General features: G+C 50.2%; 2 protein-coding genes across 4 annotated transcripts; one reads left to right on the top strand and one right to left on the bottom strand.

Moving 5' to 3' along the window:
- Positions 1-97: 97 nt before the first annotated feature.
- On the bottom strand, positions 98-4,098 carry RELL2 (RELT like 2). Of its 3 annotated transcripts, XM_031449229.2 has the most exons (9): positions 3,301-4,098; positions 2,954-3,111; positions 2,633-2,722; positions 2,169-2,234; positions 2,007-2,073; positions 1,370-1,555; positions 684-1,113; positions 534-567; positions 98-282 (listed from the first exon to the last, which is right to left on the bottom strand). In XM_031449229.2, exons 1-8 carry the CDS (start codon positions 3,399-3,401, stop codon positions 535-537), a joined length of 1,131 nt encoding a protein of 376 aa, XP_031305089.1. In that variant the 5' UTR covers positions 3,402-4,098; the 3' UTR covers positions 98-282; position 534. The 3 variants fall into 3 exon arrangements, with proteins under 3 accessions (XP_031305089.1, XP_031305090.1, XP_010980447.2); XM_031449230.2 differs by having other exon boundaries at positions 2,633-3,111; positions 3,269-4,097; XM_010982145.3 differs by having other exon boundaries at positions 2,633-3,111; positions 3,294-3,398.
- A 107-nt stretch (positions 4,099-4,205) lies between these two features.
- HDAC3 (histone deacetylase 3) lies at positions 4,206-16,899 on the top strand. The gene is made up of 15 exons (XM_010982147.3): positions 4,206-4,346; positions 4,454-4,536; positions 5,857-5,999; positions 8,875-8,956; positions 9,088-9,144; positions 9,265-9,320; positions 9,712-9,845; positions 10,358-10,438; positions 10,826-10,899; positions 11,055-11,119; positions 12,331-12,420; positions 12,545-12,603; positions 12,858-12,937; positions 13,250-13,407; positions 16,252-16,899. The coding sequence occupies exons 1-15, from the start codon at positions 4,292-4,294 to the stop codon at positions 16,319-16,321; spliced, it is 1,287 nt and encodes a 428-aa protein (XP_010980449.1). The 5' UTR covers positions 4,206-4,291; the 3' UTR covers positions 16,322-16,899.
- Positions 16,900-17,637: the final 738 nt, after the last annotated feature.

Below are 17,637 nucleotides of genomic sequence, written 5' to 3'. Positions count from 1 at the left end.
CAGGGGCCTGCTCCCAGCCGCCACGCTCTAGCATATGGAGTGAGGGAAGGCAGGTCAGGCGGCCTCCTGGCAGGCAGGGGAAGGCGAAGAGACTAAGGGCCCAGAGTGGGGTGGGGGGACTTCTCCCAAGGTCCCCCAGCCTGAGACCATGCAACTCCAGGTGGAAGTAGGGCTGGTCCCTCAGCTCGGGGGCAGTGCTGTCCAGTGGAGAGGAGGGGCTTTGTGCCTACCCACCCCCTGGCCCTGCCAGCTTGTAGTCCATTAGCGCAGTGAAGAAGCAAGCTTGGGGGAGAGGAAGGGTGACAGTGTTGCTTCCTATTCAAGTTGTGTCCCTTCTTTTCCCCAGGCCTTCCCTAGCCCCTGGAGCCCATGTCCACCCGCCCCCCCCCCCCACCAAACCAAGGAATCTGTACCAAAGGCTAAGCCTGCAGTTTACCCTGGGGGTCAGGGAGCCCATGGGCTTATTAGGTAGTTTAAAGTAGGGGTGGTGTGGGAGGAGGAGATTATCTGATCTGGGGCCCAGGCAGACTCACCTCACACACCCCCTGCTCCCTGTGGTAGAGACATCTGAGAGAGAGGAGGGGTCAACAATGAGAGAATGGGTCATATCCGTGATACCAGTGCCCCCCAGAGTAGGGGCAGTAAGAACTCAGCCCACCGCAACCCTGGCAATGTCTTCATACCTGGTGATCTGAGATGTCCGGCTTGCTGGGCTGTCCATTTGCCTCTTGACCGACTGGCCCTGAGCTTGGGCCCCTCCCTCCAGCCCGCAACATCGGCTCTGCAGAGGCTCCAGGGTTCCCCTCAAGTGCACGAGGGCCTAGGCTGCTGTCCCTGAGTCCTCCATTCTGCACTGGGGGGCTGGCAATGGCCGGGGGCTGTGGCCTCTCTGGGGGCAGGGGCCTCTCTGGGGGCTGGCGCCTCTCTGGGGGCTGGGGCCTCTCTGGGGGCAGGCTCTCAACGGCAGGTATCCCTGCCCTGGGCTGCCCTCCCCCAAACCCCTGACCACCCCCTGGGTCCTGCCCCCCACCAGACCCCCAGCTTCTGTCCGTGGGGGAGCCATCACGATGCTCATGCAGCCCATAGCGCTTCTCAATGTGTGTCACCCGGAACCTGGGAGGGGAGGGAACACTGGGGCTTAGGATCACAACTCAGAGGCTGCTTGGCCCTTCCCTCTGATCAAGGATATCCTGGGTTTGATGGCTGCTTCCCTCTAGCCTAGGGCAGGGGAGACATCCTCAGATTGTGGGGCACATTGTGCAGCCTGATTCCTGCTGGGGCTCACAGTCTGGGAAGTAAGAGCCAGGCCCACTCTGATCATTGGGGCCCCCATCTCAACCTCCCTTTCCCCAGGGTACTCTATCCCCACCTGCCCACAGAGAACACGGTGGTCTCCCCAGGCCGAGGGCGACTCTTTCCTTCTTTGGAACGTCCCTGACGGACAAGTGGGGGTCTCTTGTTGCGGCTGCAGTGGATACAAGGAGCTGAGGAGCCCAGGTGCACTGTGTGATGATGGGAGGGGGCTCCATCTTGCAGGCTGGAGGTGGCATCCATGCTGGACAGTAGGGAGGAAGGGAGCAGGGCTGACATTCCCATTTTTGCTCCTGTTCCATTTGCTCCTGTTCTTTCAGCGTGTGCCCTAAACCCCCATATGCCCCACCTCCCCCAGGCCCCAACATTCTTTTCTTGTCTTTATCTAATAAAGTCAATATGGAGATGTTAGTGACCATGTGTTCTCCCTCCCAGGGTTGTTTGCTAAAAAGAGGGCAATGCTTAACCCAGACAAGTGGCACAAGGGGTGAATGTTAGGCTTGATGATATCCAGAGGAGAGATGTGATTTGAAGGACTCAGGATTTTTACACAATTTCCTTCTTCCTGTACATGAGCCAGCCTTACTCTTCCCCCTTCACCTCAAACATGCAAGGAGACTGGGACAGGAATGTGCTGGAGGAGAGGGTACTCTCCAAGGCAAGCTAAACCATGCTGACCCTTGTTTCTAGCTCACCTGGACAGCTGCACTGTCCCTTCTCCTTCACTGTCCCCCAGCATCTCCTTCAAGGCCTCAGCATTGGCTGAGGGGAGAAGGAAAAGAGGGAGTCAGTGAAGGTGGAGGCCAGGGCAAGAGGAAGTTGAGGAGGTGGGGAACCAGGGGCCAGCCTACACCCACCTTCATTTTGGATGATGCAGCGAACAATCCTCTCTACTGTGTCCTCATTCATGTCATCGTCCTCAGCTGAAGGATGAAAGAGGTTGGCAAGGAAGTGGGAAATGAGTCAGCTTTGGGGGTATATTACCTGGTGGCTTCTGTGGCTTACTGCTCAAAACCTACCCCTTTACCAACTTGCCATCATGCTGTACATTAGCATTTCAAGGGCCAGGGCTGAAAAGTTGGGGAAATCAATGGGAATCCAAGACTACTATCAATGGGCCCTTCCCACCCATGCTGCTTTCTCTAGCCCTGCCTTCAGGGTGGTGGCACTTCCCTTGCTAACTCAAGAAAGCATCACTAGGCCTCCTGAAAGCTTGGTCGGGATTTGGCCTGGGTCTGTTGGCCACTAAGAGGTGTTCGGAGGAAGGGTAAGTGGGTAAGGGAGAAAGGTGACTGAACCAGGTTTTAAGCTGTTCACTCACGGGGCTGGAGCTGGGCGTCGTCAGGCTCGGAGCCTCTGGACGTGCGGCAGCGGTAGCCCTTCTTCTTGAGCACGTGGCAGATCATGAAGCCTACAAGGCCCATAAGAAAGAAGACCAGCACAAGCAGGAAGAGCATGTAAAGCCCATGTTGGGGCGGCTCCAGGTCAGGCTGTGGTTGCGACATGAGGCCCTGGGGGGCGAGCGCGGGCCAGGGCGCCTCCTGGAGTTAGGGGGCCGCAGCTAGGGATGGGGGGAGGGATAGGAATGCGGTCCTCAGGATCCGAAAGGGGCAAGACTCCGAGGTCGGGCCCCACCCCCTACCCAACCAAGGAGCTGTCCGTGCCGGGGGTGCTGGTCCGGGCCAAGGGTGCCAGACGGCCGATGCGCAAGCCCTCTTCCACGACCCTGGTCCCGCTTCCCCGACGCCCAGAGCGTTCCCCTTTCCAGCTTGTCCTGCGCTTCCGGCCCTCCCAAGGACACTGCAGAGCGAGACGGGACGGAATTCTCAGGCGGCCGGCGCAAGGATCGTGCCTGAGTCAGCGTCCGCACCTCCTCTGCGCCGGCCTGAGCCAGGCCTCCGCAGCCCCCTCCCCTGCCTGTACTTTCGCACACACACCCCCTCCCGCTTTTCGGTACCTCCCATCCTGACCACCTGGCCCACCCGGTACCGGTGGTTTGGTTCTGGCTCCGGCTCCGGCTCTGGCTCTGGTTCGGGTTCCAGGGGTGTCCTAGTCAGGCTCAAAGCCCCGGACGCCCTCCCGGTGCTCATCCCTTGCTTCCTTCCCCTCCCCCTTCGCCGCCTCAAGGGCTCGGGCTGCGGCTGCAGATAACCCGTGCCGCGGCAGGCGGGGGGAGGGAAGGATGGAGAGGGATGTGGGCTGGATGGGCCGGCGACAGGCTCTGACAACTCCAGCCCTGGGAAGGGAAGGAGATGGGGGCGCCGCCGCAGACGCCCTGGGTTTCCAAAAGCCTTAGACTGTCTCCAGCCCAGGACCAGGGGGCGGAGCGCAGGTGTGCGGGGCGGAGAGCGAGAGCCTTGCGCGCCCGTGAGCGCAAGTGTGGTGCGCGCGTGACTGCGCCGCCTCTCCTCCCCCCGGGGGAGTGTGCGGCGCGGAGTCTGGGTCCGGGTGAGGAGGACAGGCAGTTAGGCGAGAGTGCTCTCCACTGGTCTATCGGGCACGCCTGGCTTGGCTCCTGCCCTCGGATTCCCCGACCGGGTGAATAGCCGGGAATCTTCCCAGCGGGCCGGGAAGCGGGCTTTCTGCACCCGAGAAGGTCAGCGTGGCCGGTTCTCTGTAGCCTTCTAGAGAGGTGACCACGGCCTGCGCTCCGTTTGGGACAGGTGGCTGGAGAGGATGGCTCGGCTTCCCGGGGCTTTGACCCCCGTCCGGAAGAAAATGGACCTCGCTTCCTAGGGCCGATGCTACTGTACTCCTCCCAAGCCCAGACGTTCACGCCCCAGAACCTAGAAGGGCGAACGGAGCCAGGCGAGGGCGGACCTCCGCGGGGAGGCGTGGTCTGGGCGTGGTCTAGGGAAGGCGGGCTTGGGCTTCCAGGTTCCGCAGAGGCAGGCTGCGTGCTTACGCAGCACGCACGACCGGGGGTGGTGCAGGCGGCCAGGCTGGCGGCAGAGGCGCGGGGCCTGGTCCCGCCGGCACCATGGCCAAGACTGTGGCCTATTTTTACGACCCCGACGTGGGCAACTTCCACTATGGTGAGGGGACAAGGTCGTACGCGAGGGGTTTCGGGACGTGGAGGTTTCGAGGCTGCGGCTTCAACTCCAGGGATGGGATCTGACGAACTCTCTTCTCCCACCCCCAGGGGCTGGGCACCCTATGAAGCCCCATCGCTTGGCATTGACCCATAGTCTGGTCCTGCACTACGGTCTCTATAAGAAGATGATCGTAAGTCTCACGGCTTCTGCTGGGGTTTGAGGGTGGGGGCGAGCTGCGGCCCTGGAGATGGGTAGGCTGCAGTGAAGGCACCAAGAGCGACCCACCCCTAGAGTGGTGGGGGGAGAGGCTGAGTAGAAGGAACCGGGAGCACCCACATATGCAGAGTGTTGGTAGGTGCACCCACTGACTTAATGGGAGCTATTTTTTCCACTTTAGGTTTGCCACCCTTTGACCTCAAGTGGACCAATCCATGGCCTAGGGTTAGGGTGAGTGGGGCTGGTTTGAAGACAGAAAGTGTTTCCCTTCCCAGCATCATAGGCCAGTTCTGTGACCTCAGGGAAGGGCAAGGGACTGTGTTATTGGATGTGAGGTTTACCCTCATTCCCACCCCTTCTCCTCCACCACTTCTCTCCACCCTCAAGGAGCTAGAGCTCCAGAGAGGACTCTGAAGTCCTGTGTGTAAATGTGTATGTGTGTGGAGGACAGTAGGAGATGTGCTGGGTATTCCCCTTTTCAACCCAGAATACTCACCAACAGTTCTATTTAGTCACTACCCATCCCTCCATCTCTGGGATATACACATGTTATCTGTCCCCAGCTTGGAGTTTATAGCTGTGATATGTGATTATAACATACTGCTCGGCCCTTATGCATTGCAAGGGGAATTAGTCAACAGTGTGAATGGGTGTCATCTGCTTGTGCTGAGGCATACACAGGTGAACTGGTTATAGAAAAGACTGAGGTGATGTTAGTGCATGAATCTCTGACTCCTTTGCAAATGTTTGCCAGTGTGTGCCTACGAGCATTTTCTGGGAGGAGAAGAAAATCTGATTCTTGTCCAGTTTCTAAAGAAGTATGTGAACCCCTCAAAAGATAATAAATCTCTGGATTAGTACATGATCATCTTGGGTTTTAATTAGAAGTCTGTCATATGTCCCACATTATTTGACTCCAAAATTAAGAACTCAGAGGAGAGAGAGGATGGAATCAGAGCCCAGGGGAAATGAGTATGGAGAGAATCAGGAATAGGAGATCCAGGGAACATGGCAGGTGGAAGGGTGTTAAGGTTTGAGAAGATAGGAAAGGCTGAGCTGGAGGTGGGAAGGAAAAGGCAAGCCCAGTGGTCTTTAGGGGGCTTGATCATAGTAAACCATCAGGCTAATCAGAGTCTCTCTTCACTGACATTTGTCTCATAGAATAACAAGGATTGGAGGGCAAGGGACAGTGTGTGGTTTTGGACAGTCCCCAGGGCTGGGTTCAGTGTGAGTGGCCTCAGCCCAGGGAGTGGGACTGACCCTGCCTGGGTTCACCTTGTGTTTTCATCCTGAGGTCTTCAAGCCATACCAGGCCTCCCAGCATGACATGTGCCGCTTCCACTCTGAGGACTACATCGACTTCCTGCAGAGAGTCAGCCCCACCAATATGCAAGGCTTCACCAAGAGCCTCAATGCCTTCAACGTGGGCGATGACTGGTGAGGGGAGGACTGGGACCTTTGATGTCAGGCACCTGATGCCAGGCATTTCAATGAGAATACTTGAGTGAGATCTTGTGGCAGGAGTGGGAAGATAGGAACGGGGAGGATGCTTGTCAATGAATCATCATTTACTCATTTCTTTATTCAACAAATATTTATTGGTTACTTAATCTAGGCCAGGCCCTTTGCTAAGTGCTGGGGATGCAATGAAAAACATCAATAGCACAGTTTTAATATTGCAGTTGTGCTGAGTCCTCTGAAGGAGAGGTACATGACAGACTATGAGAGCATATACATGGGAGAATTATCTAGCCTGGGAGTGGGCCGGTCAGTGGAGGTTTCCTAGACGAAGTAATAAAGACTGAGCTGAGGTCTGAAGAAAGTAGGAAGTAATTAGGTGAAAGGTAGCTGGGAGGATGGAGGATGAGGGGAGGAATGTCGTGGGCAGTAGGGGCAACACATGCTAAGGACAGAATATGACTCATTTGAGGAACAGAAAAAAGGCCGACTATAGAATCTGAAGAGAAGAGTGATCTGAATGGAGGCTGAAGAGATAGGTAGGGTTTACAAAGCAAGCAACCCTGTAATGAATTGGGGTTTTTACCTCTGGAGTAGAGGGAAGTCATCAGAGTGTTTTAGAAAGCAAGAGACTGGTCAGACATGACCACGTTAATGTTGAGCTGATGTCATAGGAAGTAGACTCAGAGTTCGGCCCTGTGGGGAAGAAAGTGGACAACAAAGAGAAGCCATGACCCTTGCTTACATTCCAGTGTACACCCATGAAAATATAGTGACCACCATACCTACCATGCTGCGTCCAGCGCAGCTCGGGACCATGTCTGAAGACAGGCGACCCAAGACTTAAGAAACAAAGAGACAAAGTAAAGAGCAAAGATGGAACCAGGGGACTCAAGATCTTGTGGATCTAGAGTGCTGAAAACCTGGTTGACATCATACTTATTAGGAGTATACAGCTCAGAAAAAAATGTGATCAAAGAAGTGGGGCTTTAGACATTCCATGAAATAAGCACTAAGTTCTGCTTGCTGGTTAACTGATTAATTTCAGGCCTATCCCTTCTAGGAACAATCACCTTCCTCAGGGTATGCGAATTTTCTAAGTCTATCCTGTTACTGCCTCCGGGACATCTGGAGATAGCAAAGATTTCCCCTGGGTTAAACCGCACGCTTTCATGCCAGAACAAAGTTCTGTTAATGGATGATCTGGCTTACCAGGACCGTCCATTGTTTAACCCTAAGGAAATATCTGCCCTCCTTCATGCCCTTGTGGTCAATCTCAGGATTTCTCCTCACATATTTTCTTTAGCATAATCCGTGTTATAGGTCATCTACTGCATAAAACATTAAAACAAAGCAAGCATGTGCTTTTTAAGCAAGTAAGTGTGAATATAATATTTTAAGCTCGTGGAAATCTAGGTGTGGCTTGTTTTCTAGCTGCTTGTTGTCCAGCGGCTTGTTTTCCAGCAGCTTGTTTACCAGCACTACCATCTACTCAATTTATTTTTAAACTTTTTTTAGGGAAATTTCAAACATTTCTGAAAATAGAATGGTACAGTGAACCCCCTTATATCTGTCTATCACCCAGCTGTAATACTTAGAGCTGACTGAGCTTACTTTGTCTGTATCCCCTCACATTAGATTATTTTAAAGCACATCTCAGATGTCACACCTTTTTATCTATATTATGTATCTTCAAGTGATACTCTTTAAAAAAATGCACAGTAGCATCACCCCCAAAAATTAACAGTAATTCCTTAATATCATCAAATATGCAGTCAGTATTTAAATTTCTCCAGTTGTCTCATACATTTTTTTTCTTTTTTACAGTTGATTTATTTAAATAAGGTTTTAAACAAGGACCACGTATTGTATTTGGCTGCCTCTTAAGACTTTTAATCTGTCATGTGTCCTTCTCTCCTTTGAATTTATTTTCTTGAAGAAACCAGGCTGTTTGTTGATCCTGTAGTTTCCTATGACAACTACTGTTTTTTGAGTATTTACTCTGCTGTACTGAGGATTACTGGTACACCAACATGATTCTCAGACCAACCCTGAGATTTCAGTCCTTTTCCTGGTGGTAGACATAAGTACATAAATTTGAGGAGATTTAGGTAACTTAGCCTGAGTCGCATAACTGGTCAGTGGAAATGGCAGGATTGAAATCCAGAGCCTAGGTTTTTAAACACTGCACTAACCTGTCTCCTTGAAAGATCCTACCAATGGAAGCAACTTGGGCTGGAAGATAGAAGCCAACTCCTTAGTCTGGCACCGATCATTTTCCCAACCTTATCCCCACACCCCTGCTGCACAGGGTGTCTTCCTGGAATATCCTTTGTTCCCCATTCAGCCTGTGCAAGGCTTTTCCCAGCCTTCACACCACCATGAAGCTTCATGCTGGGAAGCCGTTCTTGACTGCACCAGCCATGGAGATCTGTCCTGCACACGCTGCACCATGGACTATGAGTGTCTCATTTGGTTGCTCAGTCACATGCTGTCTTGGGAGGTTTCTTGGTTTTTTGGTTATTGCTGCTGCTGCTGTTTCTAAGTTCGCTTGGTAGGCCTGGGAATGCAGAGTCAGCCCTCAGACCACAGCGGGGGCCCTGTCAATGCTCTTCGTGCAGTTAGGGAAGATTATCACCGGGCTTCTCTACTTCCCGTCCAGTGCCTCGCACGAGGCTCGGTACCTGGTTTGGTCCAAAATATTTGTTGAATAAATTTGCAGATAACTTGGGCATGTAGGAGGGGGAGAAAGGGTTATTGAGGAAAAGAGATTGGAGAGCTTTGGGGTACGGAGAGGTGTAGGAAGGGAGTGGACAGAGGTAGAAGGGCTCCAACTTGCTCTTCTTCCCTGCAGCCCAGTGTTTCCCGGGCTCTTTGAGTTCTGCTCCCGTTACACAGGCGCGTCTCTGCAAGGAGCAACCCAGCTGAACAACAAGGTGACCACAGCCCCGAGTCCTGCTTCCTCCTTCCTGTGGGTCCCTGAACCCAAGGACTTCGCCCTGACCCCGAGCTCCCAGGTTTGGGGGTGGGCAGGAGGAAGACTGTGAGCTGGGTGTTTGTCTTTCAGATCTGTGATATTGCCATCAATTGGGCTGGTGGTCTGCACCATGCCAAGAAGTTTGAGGTGAGTGACGAAGTGATGGGGGAGACAACATCTACCCCCGGGTAGGAGGTCAGGATGACAGTGGAGGGCAGCTGGGTGGAGAGATTGTTCCTCTCTTTGTAAGACCACTATTCACCGTAGGCTTCTGGCTTCTGCTACGTCAATGACATTGTGATTGGCATCCTGGAGCTGCTCAAGTAAGTAGCCCGGGAGGAGATGGGGGCCCTTATGAGATTCTTGGCTGAAGACGTCTCTCAAACTGCCCTGGCCCTGACCCTGACCTCCATCCCACACTAACTTCTCCCAGGTTCTTGCTGTTTTTCTCCGGCTGCCTCTTCCTGTGCTCTGCTGCAGTTTCCCTGCTGCCTGCTCACATTTCAGCCTTCTCTGCACGTCCCTCTCTTGTCCCGGCCTCCAGGCTGGAGCCCCAGGGTTGCCCTTAGGGAACTGGTGGTATTAGGTTTCGGATGACTTGGGCCAAAGCAGATTCTTCATAATTCCTGACCTTGTGTTTGGGAGGAGGGTGTTGCGGGGTTTTCCTCCGGCGGTTCACCTCTGCCTCCGATCCTAAGTTTGCCTTCTCCCCAGGTACCACCCTCGGGTGCTCTACATTGATATCGACATCCACCACGGTGACGGGGTTCAGGAAGCCTTCTACCTCACTGACCGGGTCATGACGGTGTCCTTCCACAAATACGGAAACTACTTCTTCCCTGGCACAGGTATGGAAATAGGAGTGTCTGTCCCCTTCATACTCCTCTGCTCTTACCGTAACTGCCTCCTTCTAAGCCTTCGGGTCTTAGCTCATGACCCCCTCCTTGGATCACCTTAGTTAAAGCAGTCGCCTACCTTCCCTGTTACTCTGTGACATCTCTCTGCTGGTTTCTCTCAGAACACTCACTCTGTTTGACTTCATTCTGGTGTTTTGTTTTGTTTACTGTCTCCCTCCTTACCATGCATACCTGCCCCCCTCAAGAGTATAAGCTTGGTGATATTTCATTAACTTTTTTGACTGCTCTGTCCCCAGTGCCTAGGACAGAACTTAGCTCATAGTAGGCCCTCCAAAAGTAATTGTTGAATGAATGCAAGCTTCAGGAGACCTAATGTCTAGAGGGAGTGTGTAGGAGAGATACACGGATGGAGTGAGAGGCCCACAGAGTGCTAGGGTGGAAGCAGCTGGCTTGTGGATGCCTCCTGTGCACGGCTGCCACCTCACCCCCCCACTCCCCTACAGGTGACATGTATGAAGTTGGAGCAGAGAGTGGCCGCTACTACTGCCTCAATGTGCCCCTGCGGGACGGCATTGATGACCAGAGTATGTACTGAAGGCTTCTCCCTGCTCACTAGGCCCCTTCTCTCTCTCCTGGAGTTAACCTCTTCTGCCTGATGTTGTCTACTGTTGGGCCAGATGTCCCTAAGAATGAATGGCCTTCAGAGGGACCTTGAACTCCCCCCTAACTCCCACCCTGAAGTTTTATGCAGTGTATTGTATGCGTGTGCATTTTTCTGGGCAAAGGGTCATTAACTTCCATCACTCTCTCCAGAAGTTCACCAAACCCCACCCAGAAGTTCCAAACCAATGATTGCCCCTTTGGGTTGCCCCTTTCCTGGGCTACACGCTCTCTGAACCCCCTTTTTCCTTTTGTTCCCTGTCTCCCCATCCCCTTGGGGTGCCAGGTGCCCATCTTTGGCCCTCTCCCAGGTTACAAGCACCTTTTTCAGCCGGTTATCAACCAGGTGGTGGACTTCTACCAACCCACGTGCATCGTGCTCCAGGTAATACTGTCAGTGCGTCCTCAGGCGCTGGATTTGAGGGAAGAGAGCAGGAAAGAGGAGAGTCCCTAGGCTGGTGGGGGAAGGGACGTGAAGGACGTCTGTGATATTCTCAGTAGTTAACTCACTGCAGCCACCTGGGGTTTTGCCTTTTGCAGTGTGGCGCTGACTCTCTGGGCTGTGATCGATTGGGCTGCTTCAACCTCAGCATTCGAGGACATGGGTGAGACCTGCCCTCCTCCTGCTTCCCCAGGTTTTCAAATGGCCTCAGGCCTCAATACATGGAATAGGGGTAGTTGGGGAGAAGGCCTCACCTCCTCTTGGGAATCAAAAATAGCTACAAGTTGTACTTTGAACCAGAAATGTCACCTTGCACAGTGTTCCCCAGCTAGTCATTCATTCACAGTAGGTTTTCATTAAGCACCTATTGTGTTCCAGGCATTGTACTAGGAGATGGGGCAGTAGGGAAACTCCCATGGAGTTTACAGTTTAGTCTAGAAAACAGGCGAAAAATGAGTCAGCAAACAAAACAGGTAGATTGTTATACATTCTACGAAAGAAAAAGATAGAAAGCTAAGACAGGATGACAGTGGAGAGCCTACTTTAGATAGAGTGATTTGGGAAGGATTTTCTGAGGAGTTGAAATCTGAGCTGAGACCTGGGGGCTAAAAGGAGCGAGCCATAGGAGGAGCAGAGAGAAGTCTTCCCCAGGCAGTGAGAGGGACCCCTGCAGAGGCTCTGAGACAGGGAAGGGCTGGTGGGTGTAGTGGAGGAGATGAAGGAAAACCAGCAAGGCAGGAGCTTAGGGAGCAGGCTGGAGGTGGATTGAGGTGAGGTCTGAGAAGTTGGCAGTGGTGGGGTTGTACAGAGCCTTTAGACCCCAGTAAGGAGTCTGGATTATATTTCAGATGTGATGGGAAACTGCTGAAACGTTTTAAGCAGAGAAGTGACATGGTCCAGCTCCTGTTTTAAAGTGACTGCTTTGACTGCCCAATAGAGAACGGTTTGGGGTGGGGGTGGGGGCACTGGAATGGAAGTGGCAAGACCAGTTAGGAAGCTGCTGGTGTTGTCTAGGTAGGAAGCTAAGCTGGAGGAGGTGGCGAAGGAGGGAAGTAGATGATTTGAGTAATATTTTGGTGGCTAAACTGACAGCACTTGCTGGTGCATTGCTGAGAGTAGTTGATTAACAGGTGGGATGCCCAGGTGGGTGTTGAGCAGGACAGAGGTGGGAGTGTACTCTGTTTTAAAATTTTTATTGAGACACAACAGATAAGGTGCACATATCTCCAGGATGTAACTCAATGATTTTCACTACCTAGGTGAAGAAATAGAACATTTCTAGTTTCTTGATGCCTCTTTCCAGACAATATCTAGAAGTGCATACTTTGACTTTTGGTAACTTCCACCACCCATTCCTCTGGATCCTTTTAACAGGGAATGTGTCGAGTATGTCAAGAGCTTCAATATCCCTCTACTGGTGCTAGGTGGTGGTGGCTACACTGTCCGAAACGTTGCCCGCTGCTGGTGAGCACACCCCGACTTTCCTCCTCCCCCTTGTCCAGTGTGAGCTAGGGGCTCCCTGAGAGGTGGCCAGGTGGGCCCTTCAGCCCAGTTGTTCAGCCTGCCCCCCTCTGCTGATTTATTTCAGGACCTATGAGACATCACTGCTGGTAGAAGAGGCCATTAGTGAGGAGCTTCCCTATAGTGGTAAGAGCCACCCCATGATGCCCCCAACAAGAAAGCCAGCCTCACCAAGGCCCCAGAATCGCGTGGTTTGAAAGCAGTGGGAAATTTGACTTTCTCAGAGCTCTGCAGACTAAACCCTTGGGCCCAGAGCAGGGAAAAGATTGGGCAGCTATTATGTAGAAGTTTTGGATGAGAAGGAAAGAGGTTGGGAAGTTTGGGGACCTGCCTGTCTCTGTATGAGCTTTAATGTCTTTTCATCTCATTTTCCCCACAAGAATACTTCGAGTACTTTGCCCCAGACTTCACGCTCCATCCAGACGTCAGCACCCGCATTGAGAATCAGAACTCACGCCAGGTCAGCAGCTCGGAGGAGCTGAGCATAAGGGTGGGGAAGCCCAAGAGAGATCCAGGATGTGGGAAATCAGAGAAACCAGAGCAAAGAAGAAAGTTCTCAGCCATCACTACCACTGGTATCAGCTAGGAGGCAGCCCAGGTTAAAGTAGAGGCAGTCAGGGTTGGGAAGAGGAACATTTATCAGCTGGGGGACTCAAACCAAAATGCAAAAGGGGATTAAAACTAGGACAGTAGAGGCAAAAGGCAGCTAGAAGAGTGGATGCCCTGGGAGTCACTGAGAGCTGCTCACTCTCTGTTCCTCTTCCCCAACCAGTATCTAGACCAGATCCGCCAGACAATCTTCGAAAACCTGAAGATGCTAAACCATGCACCCAGCGTCCAGATTCACGATGTACCTGCTGACCTCCTGACCTATGACAGGACGGATGAGGCCGACGCAGAGGAGAGGGGTCCTGAGGAGAACTACAGCAGGTCTGCAGGCAGGGGATTGAGTACAGGGGATTCCAGCGGGCTTGTTGGGGATGTTAAGAGAGAAAAAGTAAATTCGAAAGCTTCAGCTTAATTGTCCCAGGCTTACGTCCTTTAATATGCCTACTCTTTGGTCTGCTGCAATCCTACACTTTTTTGCCCTGTTTTTAATGACATAAGTAACATACATTTAGACAGCACCAAAATATGTTCAGTTTGCTTTCACAAAATCCCAGACTAATTGCACAAAGTAACCAGTGTTAATAGCTTGATTTGTATCTTTTCAAATAGACTTTCTCCTATAGATTACAATTATAGTATTCAACATACACAAAGGCACACATACACTCATTTTCAGAGTTACGCACTTTTTTTTAATACAAGTTGGATCATTCCATACATGTTATTCTACAACTTACAACTTTTTTTTTGTTACAAAAAACAGTGTATCTTTCCATGTCAATACATAAAAATCTGCTTCATTATTTTATCAGCTGTATAATATTCCATTGTGTGGATGTAGCATAATTTAATCAAGTACCATTGATGGGCATTTACATTATTTCACCATTACAAAGAGTATTGCAGTGAACCCCCTTCCATATACATCTTTGCATGCTTGTTTGAGTGGGTTAGATTCCTGGAATTCTTTCTGCTAGGTCAAAGGCTGTCTGCACTAAAATTTTTTATGTTTGTTGCCAAATTGCCTTCCCCAAAATCTGTAACAGTTATATTCTTGCTGGCACTTTACTCTCTCCTTCCAGGTTCTAAGCTGGACAGGTCACTGCCCACATACTGCTCTTTAAACGCCCTTTGATTTCTTTCCTCTATTAATTTTTTTAGGTGTGATGATTGTATTGTGGTTATTTCTTAAAAAGTCTTTATCTTTCTGAGATACATATTAAAGTATTTACAGATGCAGTGAATTAGGGGGAAAAAGACTAGCATAGAATTTTTTAAAAATACCAAAACAGACTTATCTGAAAAAATGAAGGGAAAAGACAACAGAACCCAGAAGGGCAGAGATAGGTGCATTTAACAGAGGACACATTTCATTGTGTGACTTGGGAATAATAACCACAGCTGGATGCTTGCAGGATGCCTGGTCCTGTTCCCACGTGCTGTTAGAGGCTTGAGCTGTCCCTGTTGCAGAGTCTGAGGGGCTTCTCAGTCCCTTTCAGAATCTGTTCTCTTAGAGTTCAGGCTTCCACTCTCCTCTGGATCTGGGCTTTACTACTTAGACCCTTGAGACCACTCCAACTCTCCTCCTCCATGAATACCTCCTTATTTCCTCTCCTGGTTGAGGAAGTATCTAAACTTCTGGCCTCATGGATCCTTTTTGAACCCTCATCTCCTTCTCAACTTTTCCATATCTCTTGGCTTCTGGAAATTGATTTCTCTTGAAAACCTGTTTTTAAGTTCTTCCTTTTGGCAAAGCTTTGTTTTTTCATCTGTACTTCCAGGCTGGTATCTGGGCCTAGACTCTGCATTATATGGCCCCCTCTCAACAGCCTGCAGAAGCCTCAGGCCTCTTCCTGTCCTAAACCCTACCTTATTGTCAGACCACCCACTGAGTTTCTTTTCTTTGATGCCTGTAGCTCCAGCTTGCATATCATTTGCAGAGTAGTAATAATAAGAGTTACTACTTTCTGTGGGTTTGCTAAATAGCAGGCTAAAACTGAGTACTTTATATTAAAACATGCATGTCAGCATGTCATCATTCTGTTGCCATCAGACAGCCCTAAGATATGCTATTATCCTTAAATTACCAGAAGAGGAATCTAAGGCTCAGAGAGGTTAAATAACTTTCTTAAGGCCCCACGGCTAGTTAAATATCCACCAGGGCTGAAATTCAAACCCAAGTCTCTGACTCCAAACCTTTAACCCTTGTGCACTTAGAGGTAACTGAGTCATTGCTTACTAGGCAGAGGGGGCCTTTCCTAACTTCGTTCCCCAGCTTCTCTTTGATGACTTTCTCCCTTCTTTCTCAGTTGTCAGCAGTAGGCAAGATAATTCAGTTATCTGTTACTCATATTCTCCCAAAAGAAACCAGTATTGAGTACTTATTGGGCCCTATGTTGCTTTCACAACCCTTTGCTCACTACAGGTTTATAATATGTCATGCCTCTGCTTAAAATGCTCCTTTCCATTGCACTTAGAAGAAAATCTGAATTTCTCACCATAGCTTTAAAAGGCCCTGCATGCTGGCCCTTCCCTGCATTCCTGGTCTCATCTCTAACAACTCTCCTCTGTGCACACTTCTAGCCATCTTGGCCTCCTTCTCTTACTGGGATACATCAGTCTCCTTCCACCTTATAACTTCTGAACTGGCTTTTCTTGCAACTTTGAATGGTCTCTGACATCTTTGCCTGCCCAGCTCCTTCTCAGACTTCAGGTCTTACCTTCTTAGAACAGCATTTCCTAATAATCCTGTCCGAAATTTTACCCTTTTCCTCCCATCACTCTCAGTCACATCCCTTTATTTCATTTTATTCATAGTGCTTTCCACCATTTGAAATGACCACATTAATGTTTTTACCTTGTTATTGTCAGTCTCATTTATTAGGTAAGTTTTTAGGATAGGCAGAAATTTTGTCTGGTTTATTCTCTACTGTATCACTAAGGCTTATGACAGTGTCTGGCACAGAGTAGTCTCTCAATACATGTTTATTGACTACATGAATGGATGAATGAAGAGCAATCATCCTCTGCCAGCAGAAGGAGAGGAGTGGTTCCCTGACAACATGGGCCTGAGAAGTGGCTCCAGAGAGGGTACCTATGTGGGAGAAGATTGGAACTTGCCGAGTGGGACCCTGACCTCTCTTCCTGTCTTTCTTTGCTTTGCAGGCCAGAGGCACCCAATGAGTTTTATGATGGAGACCATGACAATGACAAGGAAAGCGACGTGGAGATTTAAGAGTGGCTGGGCTTGCTGTGTCCCCAGGAATTCCTTTTTACCTCTTGGTTGGGTGGGAGGGAAAAGGTGTGGCTCCCCCACTCCTGGTCTGGTGACTTCCAGGGTTTTTACCAGTGCTGGGGGGAGGGTTTGGAGACCACATCTGGTTCTTGAACCAACTATCCCCTTTCTTCTCCCTCCCAAGGCCTGACAATGGTACCTATTAGGGATTGGATGGGGACAAGGATAGCCATCTCTAGGATATCCTGGGTAGTGGGACCTAGAGGCCAGTCCCAGCCCTCCTGGCTCCCTTATTCCTTTCCTGCTTTCTTCCGACCTAGAGATGTTAGGGATGAGGAGGTAGAACTAAGGTTGCCTCCGAGTCCCTCCTCTCCTGGGTCCTCCTAATGTAGGCCTTGCATCCAGTGCAGGTGAAGCATAAGGGATTTTAGGGGGCTCTGGCTCCCTAACACCTTGACCCAGATGATGATGCGGTTTTGAGATGGGGGAGGATGTGAAAATGTCCTGTCCTGACTTTTGGTTTTATGTCCATTTTACCACTGTTTTTATCCAATAAACCAAGTTGGGTTTTTTTTGTACTTTTTTGCCTTTGTAGGAATATTCTTAATTCTTGCTAGCTGACTGTGTATACAGAGAAAGAAGATGGGGTGATGATGTATGTAATAAAAATCATAGTTTATATTCATTCAGCACTTGCCTTACATTAGGCCCTGTGTATACGTATTCTACATGGATCATCTTACTTACATATAGGGAGTTAATAGAGCATTCTGGTTAAGAGTTAAACAAACCTGGGCAGATTACTATCTTAAGAGAGGGAATAGAAGATGACTTCAGGTTTTTGAACCTTGGTGTTTGGAATGAGGATACTTGTTGATAAAGATATGCTGAGGTAACACATGTCAGGTGCTTAGCACAGTGCCTGACATAAGCATTTGCTCATTATCTTCATTGTCTATGTGAAGAGTGATGCTAGATACTGTAGTAGACACAAACATGGACCCTTCCCTGGAGTTTACTATCCAGTAAGAAACGAGGTAAGTGCTATAGTAGGAGTAGACAGTGGTGCAAGAAAGAAGAGTAATAGATGGGCCACTCCTTTCATGCTTTGATCATGTCCGCTTCTCAGCACTCTAGCTTAGAAAGTAAATAGCTTTTGAATTGTTTTGGACAAACTGAGTTTGAAGTTTGGTCTGGATAGCTCTGTGCAGCTCTCCATCAGGCAGTTAGAAAGTGGAAGGTGAGAGATGAAGGTCAGATTTAGGAGCCAGCCAGCTTGGCAGAGTCCCTGACTGAGCACTGAGGGCTCTCTAGTG

The sequence above is a fragment of the Camelus dromedarius genome, chromosome 3 (genome assembly GCF_036321535.1).
Source record: "Camelus dromedarius isolate mCamDro1 chromosome 3, mCamDro1.pat, whole genome shotgun sequence".
Lineage (NCBI taxonomy): Eukaryota > Metazoa > Chordata > Mammalia > Artiodactyla > Camelidae > Camelus > Camelus dromedarius.
Note: the sequence above shows the minus strand (reverse complement) of the source record. Positions and strands in the feature narration are given on the sequence as shown.

Bases quoted from the DNA above. Each gene is read 5' to 3' on its own strand.
- RELL2 (XM_031449229.2), bottom strand. From the start codon at position 3,401: ATGAGCACCGGGAGGGCGTCCGGGGCTTTGAGCCTGACTAGGACACCC. The intron at 2,723-2,953 runs GTAGGGGGTGGG...TGGGCCTTGTAG, and splicing joins ACGGACAGCTCCTTGGTTGG to GCTTCATGATCTGCCACGTG. The intron at 2,235-2,632 runs GTGAGTGAACAG...TTCATCCTTCAG, and splicing joins CGACGCCCAGCTCCAGCCCC to CTGAGGACGATGACATGAAT.
- HDAC3 (XM_010982147.3), top strand. From the start codon at position 4,292: ATGGCCAAGACTGTGGCCTATTTTTACGACCCCGACGTGGGCAACTTC. The intron at 4,537-5,856 runs GTAAGTCTCACG...TTTCATCCTGAG, and splicing joins GTCTCTATAAGAAGATGATC to GTCTTCAAGCCATACCAGGC. The intron at 12,421-12,544 runs GTGAGCACACCC...GATTTATTTCAG, and splicing joins CGAAACGTTGCCCGCTGCTG to GACCTATGAGACATCACTGC.